General features: G+C 40.0%; 1 protein-coding gene across 1 annotated transcript; it reads left to right on the top strand.

The window, feature by feature from the left end:
• On the top strand, positions 8,726-10,754 carry LOC104707202 (indoleacetaldoxime dehydratase-like). Its single transcript, XM_010423501.2, has 4 exons — positions 8,726-9,175; positions 9,395-9,886; positions 9,979-10,257; positions 10,334-10,754. The coding sequence occupies exons 1-4, from the start codon at positions 8,786-8,788 to the stop codon at positions 10,670-10,672; spliced, it is 1,500 nt and encodes a 499-aa protein (XP_010421803.1). The 5' UTR covers positions 8,726-8,785; the 3' UTR covers positions 10,673-10,754.

Here is a 12,757-nt window from a genome sequence, read left to right as displayed (position 1 = left end):
GGGTAGTGTCGGTCGACACCAAGGCCAGTGTCGGTCGACACTTGGCTTGTGTCGGTCGACACCTCCCTTCCAGCGAGATGATGTTTGATTTCCTGGTTTGTTTGTTTTGTTTGTTTATTGTTTGGAACATTGGTATCACTGTTGCTTGTGTGTATAGCCCAGTAGATGGGAGGATTGCCTCAATGAGTGTTTATCAAATACTCATGCATCTCAATATGTGTTTGTGGTGCAGGTAAAGGCAAAGTGTGATCGTGGAATCAAGGCGATGAAGAGGAGGATGTTCTAGGGACTCAATTGGATGTTGTCTGGCGTTGCTAGGTTGCTAGAGTTGGGTCATTAGAACATTGTTAGGTTGCTGGTTTCCTGTTTCCTGATGATTGATTATTGGATTATTATTATTGGTTATTTATTTATGGGATATTTATTGGTATTGTTATTTCCGCTGTTGGTTGTGGTTGTGGATAGGTGGCTAGTGGGTATGGGACCACTAGTTGTAGTTATTTATTATTATTATTTATTATTTATTATTAAAAAAATGGGTCGGCTCGTTTCAGTTTGGTCTCAGAGCCCTTACGGTTCTAGGTTTGGGTTCACTAGGCTTTATGTTGTAGATGTTTGGGAATGAATGTCTTGATTGATTATGTGAGTTAGTCAATTTGGGTTGTAACATCCGTGAACCAATTCTTTGTTTTCTAGGTTGGGTGTCGATCGACACCATGGTGGTGTCGGTCGACACCAATATTTTCTGGTTCGACCAGTTCAATTTAATTATCGATTTGGACCGGTTTGGTTTAGAGAAAACCATTGAACCGAGATATTAAAGGGAGAAAACGACCTAGGTCGTGTTTTGTTTGGTCTCACGCCGTTTTTGAGAGAAACAAAGGAGAGAAAAGTTTGTTCTTGAGTTTTTGTGAGTTTTGTGAGATTTCAAGGCTTTGTGGGTGAGATCTTGCTGTGGGAGTGAGGATTCAAGGCTAGGAACGTGTGGGAAGCTTTCTGGGAGTGTGGTTTCGTTCTTTGTTGGTCAGAATCTTACTGCAGAGAGGTGAGTGCATGACCATAGCTAATCTAAGCCTTTGATTTCCTTGTTCTTGCTTGTTTGTTGTTGTTTTGTGTGTTTTTCTTGCTGGGATTGGTTGCTACAGGTTCCTATGGACGTATTTGGCTTGGGTTATGAGTATTGGGCGGGGAGTGTCGATCGACACCAGCAAATTGGGCATCGATCGACACTGTGGGGTAGTGTCGGTCGACACCAAGGCCAGTGTCGGTCGACACTTGGCTGGTGTCGGTCGACACCTCCCTTCCAGCGAGACGATGTTTGGGTTCCTGGTTTGTATGTTTTGTTTGTTGTTTGTTTGGAACATTGGAATCACTATTGCTTGTGTGTATTGCCAAGTAGATGGGAGGATTGCCTCACTAAGTGTTTATCAAATACTCATGCATCTCAATATGTGTTTGTGGTGCACGTAAAGGCAAAGTGTGATCGTGGAATCAAGGCGATGAAGAGGAGGATATTCTAGGGACTCAATTGGATGTTGTCTGGCGTTGCTAGGTTGCTAGAGTTGGGTCATTAGAACATTGTTAGGTTGCTGGTTTCCTGTTTCCTGATGATTGATTATTGGATTATTATTATTGGTTATTTATTTATTGGTTATATTATTATTGGATATTTATTGATATTGCTATTTCCGCTGTTGTCTGTGGTTGTGGATAAGTGGCTAGTGGGTATGGGACCAGTAGTTGTAGTTATATTATTTTTATATTTATTATTTATTAATTAAAAAAAAATGGGTCGGGTCATTTCAGTTTGGTATCAGAGCCCTTACGGTTCTAGGTTTGGGTTCACTAGGCTTTGTGCTGTAGATGTTTGGGATTACATGTCTTGATTGATTATGTGAGTTAGTCAATTGTGTGTGGCATGGAGTCCTAGAATATTCTCTTCGAGCCTACAGTGTGATTCCACGGTGAGTTTTGGTTTTTGTAGGCTAACTTGGTTACAGATGCACTAAGTCGGAAGAGGGTAGCTTCGGCTCAGGAGCAGGAGATGGAGTCTCTAGTAGGAGAGATCGGTGCGTTGAGTTTGTGTGTTGTGTCTCAGGAGCCGTTGAGTTTGCAGGCGGTTGATAGAGCAGATCTTTTGAGCAGGGTGCGGTTGGCTTAGGAGAAGGATTTGGGGCTGGTGAATGCCTCAATCGATGTGGATTCAGAGTATCAGGTCTCATATAATGGTATTATCTTGGTGCACGGTCGGGTTTGTGTGCCTAAGGATGAAGAGTTGAGGCAGGAGATCTTGAGAGAGGCTCATGGGAGCAAGTTTTCTATTCATCCAGGAGCGACTAAGATGTACCGTGACCTCAAGAAGTACTATCATTGGGTCGGGATGAAGAAGGATGTAGCTAGTTGGGTCGCGAGGTGCGATGTGTGCCAGCTAGTGAAGGCTGAGCATCAGGTTCCAAGAGGGTTACTGAAGAGTCTTCCCATTCTAGAGTGGAAGTGGGATATGATTACTATGGACTTCGTGGTAGGTTTGCCAGTGTCCAGGACGTTTGATGCTATTTGGGTCATTGTGAACCGGTTGACTAAGTCGGCACATTTTCTAGCCATTAAGAAGACTGATAGAGCAGCGGTCTTGGCTAAGAAGTATGTGAAGGAGATATTCAGGTTGCATGGGGTGCCAGCGAACATTGTATCTGATAGGGATTCTAAGTTCATGTCGGTGTTCTGGAGAGCGTTTCAGGCAGAGATGGGCACTAAGGTGCATATGAGTACAGCGTATCATATCCAGACAGATGGACAGTCTGAGAGGACGATCCAGACGCTGGAGGATCTGTTGAGGATGTGTGTGTTGGATTGGGGAGGCCATTGGGCAGATCACTTGAGCTTGGTAGAGTTTGCTTACAACAACAGTTATCAGGCGAGTATTAAGATGACTCCCTATGAGGCTTTGTAAGGGAGGCCGTGTCGTACACCGTTATGCTGGACTCAGGTGGGGGAGAGGAGCATTTACAGGGCAGATTTTTTTCAGGAGACCTCAGAGAAGATTCGGGTTCTCAAGCTGAACATGAAGGAAGCTTAGGATCGGCAGAGGAGTTATGCGGATAGGAGGAAGAGAGATCTTGAGTTTCAGGTAGGAGACAGAGTGTACCTCAAGATGGCCATGTTGCGGGGTCCGAACAGGTCATTGACTGAGACTAAGTTGAGTCCAAGGTATATGGATCCGTTCAGAGTGATTGAGCGTGTTGGACCAGTGGCTTATAGACTGGCGTTACCTGAGGTTATGCGTGCATTCCATAAGGTTTTCCATGTTTCTATGTTGAGGAAGTCCTCCGTGAGGATGATCAGTTGTTAGCTAAGATTCCCAAGGATCTTCAGCCTAACATGCCTTTGGAGGCGAGACCAGTGAGGATTCTCGAGAGGAGGATTAAGGAACTTCGGAAGAAGAATATTCCTTTGATGAGAGTCCTTTGGGACTGTGATGGTGTTGAGGAGCAGATTTGGGAGCCTGAGGCGAGGATGAAGGCAAGGTTTAAGAAGTGGTATGAGAAGCAAGCCGCAACTTGAGCTTGTCTAGCCTGGTCCCATCTGTAATCCGTGGCTGGAGCGGGAATGGAGTATTCCAGCCCATCTCTCTTGTTTACTTGGTCGCTTGGGATGGTTGGTTGTGCGACTAAGTAACAAGAAGAGGTGGTGCTCGGGGTACAAAGTTTCCGTGAGGCGGGGTTTTTGGAGGAAAGTTCTTGAAATAGACGTTTCCAAAAGTGGAAAGTGGAAAAAGTGGATAGTTTTATGTGAGTTAAAATTTGTCCATTTTAGTGGAGAGAGCCTTGGAGGGGCTTGTGTGGCCTTAGTCGCGGACTTTTTAGTCATTGTGTGGCCTTAGTGGCGGACTTTTTAGTCATTGTGTGGCCTTAGTGGTAGACTTTTTAGTCATTGTGTGGCCTTAGTGGCAGTCTTTCGAAACATTGTGTGGCCTTTGTGGCGGGCTGTTTAGCCAGATGTGTGGCCTTTGTGGCGGGCTTTTTAGCCAGAGTGCCTGTTTAGGTGGTCTTTGTGACGGTCCTATTTAGGACATTTGTTTGGCCTTGGTGGCGGTCCTGTTTAGGACATTTGTTTGGCCTTGGTGGCGGTCCTGTTTAGGACATTTGTTTGGCCTTGGTGGCGGTACTGTTTAGGACATTTGTTTGGCCTTTGTGGCGGCCCTTGTGGCAGTGAGATGATCCATGTGTGGTCATGAGGTATCCCAGTGAGGGGATATGTGGTTGGTAGGACATTGAGATGTCTTACGCGAGCCACGGGAAGGAAACCTGGATAGGGATAGGACTCAGACATGTTCAGAATTGTTTGCTCGCGACTCTTGGGGGACTTAGGTTCTCCTAGTACTGCTATATTCTGAGACTTTGTGGCTTGGGAGTATGGTTGATATATCGACTTCGGATGACAATCCGGGGGCGTGCTGTAGGGTGGAAAACTGAGAGACGAATATTGGATTTTTCCTTATATATTATGGCATGTGGGCTTTGGTCCGATGAAGAGCCAATATTATGGCATGCAGACGTAGGTCTGATGAGGAGCCAATAAAACTCAAGGTTTAGGCCTATGAGTAAAGGAAAGTTCAAAAGTCGAGAGCAAATAATGCCTGGAGCGTGAGTCTATCGCCTAGAGGTGACTTTTCACAGATCTATCGGAGGAGTGCGGGCCGTGGAGACGGTGGCACGGGAGTTCTTGACTGATGGTTGGTTGAGATTCGAGGACGAATCTATATTGGTGGGGGAGAATTGCAACACCCGCGAACCAAACTCTGCGTTTTGGGGGTGGGTGTCGATCGACATCCAGGGTGGTGTCGGTCGACACCATTAATTTCTGGTTCGACTAGATGGTTTCAATTGGCAATTTTGGACGGTTTGGTTTAAGGAAAACCACAGAACCGAATTATTAATTGAGAAAAAATGACCTAGGTCGTGTTTTATTGTTGTCTCGCCGCTGAATCAAAAGAGGAAAAAGAAGAGAAAAGTTTGTTCTTGAGTTTTTGTGAGTTTTGTGATATTTCAAGGCTTTGTGGGTGAGATCTTGCTGTGGGAGTGAGGATTCAAGGCTAGGAACGTGTGGGAAGCTTTCTGGGAGTGTGGATTCTTTCATTGTTGGTCTGAATCTTCCTGCAAAGAGGTGAGTGCATGACCATGGCTAATCTAAGCCTTTGATTTCCTTGTTCTTGCTTGTTTGTTGTTGTTTTGTGTGTTTTCTTGCTGGGATTGGTTGCTACAGGTTCCTTTGGACGTATTTGGCCTGGGTTTTGTGAATTGGACGATTTCGAAGAGGTTGGGGAGCGAGATTCGACTCTCGACTTCGAGCGGATCGTGGTTACAGAGGGAGTGTCGATCGACACCACTTGGTGTTGGTCGACACCAGCAAATTAGGCATCGATCGACACTATGGGGTAGTGTCGGTCGACACCAAGGCCAGTGTCGGTCGACACTTGGCTGGTGTCGGTCGACACCTCCCTTCCAGCGAGATGATGTTTGATTTCCTGGTTTATTTGTTGTGTTTATTTGTTGTTTGCAACATTGGTATCACTATTGCTTGTGTGTATAGCCCAGTAGATGGGAGGATTACCTCACTGAGTGTTTATCAAATACTCATGCATCTCAATATGTGTTTGTGGTGCAGGTAAAGGCAAAGTGTGATCGTGGAATCAAGGCGATGAAGAGGAGGATGTTCTAGGGACTCGATTGGATGTTGTCTGGCGGTGATAGGTTGCTAGAGTTGGGTCATTAGAACATTGTTAGGTTGTTGGTTTCCTGTTTCCTAATGATTGATAATTGGATTATTGTTATTGGTTATTTATTTATTGGATATTTATTGGTATTGTTATTTCCGCTGTTGGTTGTGGTTGTGGATAGGTGGCTAATGGGTATGGGACCACTAGTTGTAGTTATATATTATTAATATTTATTATTTATTATTAAAAAAATGGGTCGGGTGGTTTCACATGTCAACATGTTAAATCGATAACTTGACATATGTCATGTTCACGTTAATGACTAACTTTGAATACAAAATTTTATATAATAAAATTGTTAGCTTTTCTTTTAAAATTTTATATAATCTTATCGACAAACTTGACACTTTTCATGACCATGATAATGGGTAAATTTGAAATGAACCTTTATATATATCTTAGTTATTAAGTAAATACAAAAAAAATCTATCAAATTTAGGTTTATAATTAGAAATTAGTTTTTTATATATATCAGTTATTTGTTCTTACTTGTGTATAGATTTCTTTTCTTGATCGTTTTAGAAATTTTACTTTTTTATTTTCTATGTTTTAGTAAATTTAGAATTAACACGTGTCGACATCTTATTAATACAATTGACACATGTCACGATCTTGTTAATGAGTAATTTTGAAACAAAAATTTATATAATAACATTACGTAGATTCTTATTTTAACTACAAATGAAACTACCCGACCTTTTTTTACAAGTAATAAATAAATAATAATAATAAACAATAATAAATAATAATAATAATAAATAATAAATATAACATCCATGAACCGGAAGGGAGGTGTTCTTGACCTGTTCTTGAGGATTTTGGTAGATCTGTGGTTGTTCTTGGAGAGATCTGTAGCTGGGATCGTTGTAGAAGCTTGCTAGGAATGTCAGATTCTTCTTTGGAAAAGGTGAGTGCAGTACCATGGCTTATCTAAGCTTGAGATTTCTCTCATTTTCATGTTTATGTATTATGTGGTTGATTCCTTGGCTTGTTAAAGCGTTTTTTTGTCATTTGGGGCTTTGTGAGGCTTCTTTGTGGCTTTGGATCTTGTTTTGGTGGTTTAGGAACGAAGATTGGGCAAAAAGCTTCGAGAAAGAACGATGTTCGGCATATGCGTCGATCAATGCACTTTGTGCATCAGTCGATGCAATATTAGGACGATGCGACTTGACCTAGGAGCATCGGTCGATGCCATGTGGAAGTGTGATGGATGCAATTAGGGATTTCGTGGAATGTCGAACAAGCATTGGTCAAAGCAGTGTTGGTGTCGGTCGATGCAGGTGAGATCTACATCGGTCGATGCAGGCTTGCGTCGGTCGATGCAAACCTTAGTTGGTGTCGGTTGATGTAGTTGTCCTGGTTTATTTGTTGATTGTTGTTTGTTAGTTAGAGTTATCTCAATTGCTTGTGTCTATAGCCCAGTAGATGGGAGGATTGACTCACTAAGTGTTTTTAAAATACTCATGCATCTCATTTGTCTTGTGGTGCAGGTAAAGGCAAAATGTGATCGTGTAATCCAGGTGAGGAATAGGAAGATGTTCTAGTGGCTCATTGATGTGGTCTGACTTCTGTTCAGTTATTAGAGTTGGGTAATTAGAACATTGCTAGGTTGCTGGTTTGTTGTGTTATGAATATGTTGGTTGGTTTATTATTGCTATTGAATTATTGGTTTGTTATTTATTGGTTATTGGTTTAATGGTATATGTTGGTTATTTTTAGTTGTTTGGTTTGATTGTGTTTTGGCGGCTAATGTGTATGGGACCATTAGTTGAATAGTATTATATATTTTTTTAAAAAAATGGGTCGGGTCGTTTCAATAAATAATAAATAATAAATAAATAACTCAAAATATTTATTTAAATACCCAAAAACTCAAATCACAAAATAAGCGGCAGAAAATAACAATAATAATAAACCAATAATTAACCAGAATCATAGACCAAGAGCGAGCAACTTAAACCATGGTTCTAACATCAACATTCCAATTCTAAAAACCTAGCAGAAACCAAAGCATAACAACAAAGTCCCTAGAACATCCTTCTCTTCATTGTCATGATCTCAGTCACATTTTGTCTTTACCTACACCACAAACACAATGAGAAGCGTGAGTATTACGAGAAATACTCAATGAGGCGATCCTCCCATCTACGAGCTATACACACAAACAAATCAAGAGTACAACCACAAATAAAACATAGCAAACCAGTCATTAAACAGAACACCCAATAATACATTCACCACACCTACACATCATCACACAAAACAAATCATACAACTCAATTGCTCGGATATTAATGGTCATGCACTCACCTTAACAAGTGATTCACGAAAATAACTACAACCAAAAGAGAGGCTCTCCAATTGCCAAAAACAACCAAACTCGCTCCATTAACTTTCCAATTTCTCCAGTGAAAAGCAAGGTCTAGACGTCCTGAAGCTTCCTACAAAATTTCGGCATGATTAGATCTAAGATAAACCCATAATCGAGGCCCAAACACCCGCTGGTCTCAATTCGGGACTGAGAAGAAACGCCCCATGAAGCTGTTGATATCTCCTTCTAAAACGATTTGAGCAGTCGGATTCTATTTTTCCCAAACCCTGACAGTTCTGTTTCTCTCTTTACTCTGATGAAAAAGTTTAATCTGCTTCTCTTTGATCAGAAAAATGTTGACCACAACACCCAAAAGAGAGTAGAAGAGGCGTAGTCTTAGAGAAAAAATATGGTTTTTGATTTACTTATATTAAACCAGGATTTTATAAAAACCGAAATTAATCCAAAACTACTCATTTGGTTTACTCAATACATCACAAATTTTAACCCGGGAACATGAATATTACAACAAATTATATTACATATTGATGAATATTCCTCTGCATTGTAGTGTGTATCTGATCCTAGTTATTATATAATAAAAGATAGTATAGAGAACTCAAATGCTAACAAATCACTCTAAATAGACGAGCTTGAAATCAACTTTTAATAATTCAAGAAAAAAAATTAAAGTGGACATGATATTATTGATCTCTATGTGCTTAACAACTCTATTCGCCTTTCTCTTCCTAAATCCAATCCTGATCATGATACGAGCCAACAAAACAAACCTTAACCCACCACCATCTCCATGGCGGTTTCCAGTTATCGGAAACCTTCACCAGCTAAGTCTAAATCCTCACCGCTCTCTCTGTTCCCTCAGCCTTCACTATGGGCCATTAATGCTCCTTCACTTTGGCCGTGTCCCCATCCTTGTTGTCTCATCCGCTGACTATGCTCATGAAGTCATGAAGACACACGACATAATATTTTCTAATAGGCCAAAATCAAGAGTGGCCGAGAAACTTTTTAATGGTGGGAGAGATTTGGCATTGGCCCCCTACGGAGAATATTGGAGGCAGTTTAAGGTTTATTGTTCTACTCTCTTATCATTTTTATAATTCATTTAACAATGAGTTGATGTTATTTTTAAATATATGGTATTATTCACAAGATTGTTCCCTACTTTTATTTATTGAACAAATATTACGTACATCGAATCTATACAATAGTTTAGAAACTTTTAGGATTAAGATCCCATATAGTATTGCTAATTTATCTTCAATATCTACTTGGGATGTATGCAGAGCATATGCGTTATGAATCTACTTAGCAACAAAACTGTACGGTCGTTTGGGAATATAAGAGAAGAAGAGATCAACGTGATGATTGGGATACTTGAGAAGGCCAGTTCCTCCTCTTCCCCAGTTAATCTAAGCGAAATCCTCATGACTCTTACAAATGATGTAATGACTAGAGTTGTTTTGGGAAGAAAATATAGCAGCGAGGAAGGCGGCAAAAATTCCAAGAACATAGTAAGGAGATTGATGGAGCTAATGGGCGCTTTCCCTATCGGTGAATACATTCCTAGTTTGGCATGGATAGACAAGATCCGAGGTTTCGATAAGAAAGTGGAGACAGTAAAAAATGAGATCCGTAGTTTTTTGGAAAAGGTGGTGGAAGAGCATGTAGATGCAGATGAAAACATATCAGACTTCACTGATATGTTGCTTTCTATTCAAAAAGATAAATCAACGCCTATCAAGCTTGACAGAACCGCTTTAAAAAACCTTCTGTTGGTAAAATGAGTTTGTTAAAACAATTATAAGAGCGTCAACAATTCAATTTTCTTTCTGTTTGTTTGTTAAAAACACTTTTCTTGTTTATTCAGGATATGTTGTTTGGGGGAGCATCAACAACTTTCACCCTAATAGAATGGACAATGACAGAGCTTATGAGACATCCACAGTGTATGAAGAAACTCCAAGACGAGATTCGTTCTGTTTCGAAGAGTATTTTATATGTATCGGAGAAAGAAGTTGTGCATATGAACTATTTAAATGTTGTGATCAAAGAGGTGCTTCGGCTACATCCTTCAGGTCCACTAATTCCGCGACTACTGAGTGAAGATGTCAAGCTTAATGGATATGACATAGCTGCAGGAACACAAGTAAGTCTTTATATCTTATAAAGATAAAATATAAATGACACAAAATGCTTTAAAGAAGTTCTATTTGAATACACAGGTGCTAATCAATGTATGGGCGATCCAACGAGACATTGCAACTTGGGGATCAGATGCAGAGGAATTTAGGCCTGAGAGGCATTTTGATTCTTTTGTTGATTTTCAAGGTCAAAATTTTAAGTACTTTCCTTTTGGATCAGGGAGAAGACAATGTCCTGGAATAGGATTTGCGTTGGCCTTGGCCGAGCTTACGATTGCAAACCTTGTAAACCGATTTGACTGGAGAGTCAAGATAGGACCACTTGGAGATAAGCCTGATCTGGTCGAAGCAAATGGTATCGATGTATGTCGCAAATTTCCTCTTATTATCTATCCAGATTCTAATTTATTTTCCATGTAAAACTCTAAAAAATAAATCAAAATATTTTAATGTTATTAATAAAATAATATTTGCAGTTTTTTCTAGTTATAACGTAGTGGAATTTAAGTTTGGAGATAACCAACGTTGTATTTCGGTTACAGAAATTAAAATACAAGAAGATGTATTAGCGATTTCATTCTATACTAAAACTTTTATAAATTAATAATGTTCAGACTATGATATTTTATTAATTTAGAATTTTGTTAAATAGTTAATTAATAATACAGAAAACTCTGATACGAAATTTGAAAAACAGAAATATATTACTTAATTAATGAAGAAAATGTGTATGTCCAACCAGAGCCAGCCATGCTCACCTACAAGAAAAATGGGCAAATGCCCAAGGCCACTAACCAAAAACCAGTATTTTAGGCGACAATTCTAAATATAAATTGTTTAAATTATATACATTTTAGTAACATTTATTCCAATAGATTATTTGAAAACTTGGCTTTGTTTTCCTTCTTTCATTTGTATTTTAGTTTTTATAATTTATAATTTAATTATTTAACTAGATAAAACAGACCACAATTTATTTTTGTCCTAAGCCTAAAATAGCATTGCGTCCAACGTACCATATCAGTTAAAAACTTTAGACAATGATTCAAAGTTAGACAATCATTCAAAGTCATATTTTAGTAATACCAAATAATCTGAATCTGAATCCAAGTGGGTTTGAAACTTAGCTAAATAACATCTAAATTAAAAGTTTTTATCAGTTTTTTTCAGTTATTTAGTCGATTTGTTTAATTATATCAGAAAATAATTTTAAATGTTTAAAATTTTTAAAATACTATAAAAATATTTGTGTCTAGAAAAAGTTTAAATTGCCTTGGGATGAGTTATATGATGGACCGAGTTTGGATAAACATTACTATAAATTTAAAATATTATTGACATGCATTGTATCATAATTTTATTATTTTGTTAACACGACCAACATTAAAATATTAGATAACTTGATTTCTTCCTCCTATTTCCTGTACTCTTTGCTCTTTCTTCTTTTTAATTCTAATTAAACTTGTGCTTCCTTTAATCTCCTCCCGAATCCCCACCAACCACATGCATCAAATAGCCGCGTGTAAAGCCAAGGAGGTCCACTGTTGGTCGGAGCTTCGCAGCTCCTACCCGCTAACCACCACCTACCCGAAAATGGTATCCGAAGAACCAGCAAATCTCACATCTAGGCTCTCGACTCACCAAAAGGAGATCTCAGACTAGGTATGGGCGATGGCAGGAGCAGATCCGCTTGGTCCATCATTAGTGCCTTGCCTGGTGGAGTCGTTGACGGCACACGACGGCCACCTCACCTTGGTTTCGCCCTCGAGTCCCAGAGATCTTGAGATCCCTGTGTCCCCTTCCGATGTCTCCAGTCCCGCTATGAATCCTCACCAAGCATCCTCCCCCGCGACTGAGATGCCTAATCCCCTAAATCAGATGTCGTCTCAACCTGGCCGCCGTTTGAGCAATCCTCCGCCTCCGACTGGAAAACTAGGGTTTTCACTGACGGACCTACGAAATCTCGACCCATTAAGGCTTTTGAGCCCATCAACACAAGGTGTCCCACAAGAGCTTTCTTCGCTTCTATCCAGGTACGATCGGAACTCCAATCTTTCCCACTCTAGCAAACCTCTGTATAGATTTATGGAACCTTTTGTTCGAAGACTGCAATTGGACAATGAACTACCATTGATTCTAGTTTGGTTAAAGATTCCCTTGGACAACCTGCTATTTGGGAGTATGCTTTTGGAGTTAGTAGCTTGGATACAGTCGGCATTATGATCCAGTCCATACGGAACTGTGGTTACCGATGTGTCTTCAAGCTCCCTTCATTATCTCTTATGCCCTCTGAACCATTTAAATTGCAAGTTATCAACTTTTTGAAGTCTCCACCAAAACATTTGAAGACTAGTGGCATTATGATCCCAAACCATTGGAGTTGGGGTTACCACAAAATTTTCAAGTGTCTCACACTTGCTCCAAAAACCGTAACCAAACCTTTTATTACCCTCAACCTGAGCACCATCAACCGTACTCAAATCATTGACAAAGCTCTCTCTCGGA

Source organism: Camelina sativa, chromosome 8 (genome assembly GCF_000633955.1).
Source record: "Camelina sativa cultivar DH55 chromosome 8, Cs, whole genome shotgun sequence".
NCBI lineage: Eukaryota > Viridiplantae > Streptophyta > Magnoliopsida > Brassicales > Brassicaceae > Camelina > Camelina sativa.
The sequence above is the reverse complement of the archived record's forward strand: the minus strand, read 5'-3'. Positions and strand labels throughout refer to the sequence as shown.

What these genes read in the sequence shown, in the direction of transcription:
- LOC104707202 (XM_010423501.2), top strand. Translation starts at nt 8,786, where the DNA reads ATGATATTATTGATCTCTATGTGCTTAACAACTCTATTCGCCTTTCTC. An exon ending in AATATTGGAGGCAGTTTAAG is followed by an intron (nt 9,176 to 9,394) that starts GTTTATTGTTCT and finishes GGATGTATGCAG; the next exon opens with AGCATATGCGTTATGAATCT. An exon ending in CTTTAAAAAACCTTCTGTTG is followed by an intron (nt 9,887 to 9,978) that starts GTAAAATGAGTT and finishes TTGTTTATTCAG; the next exon opens with GATATGTTGTTTGGGGGAGC.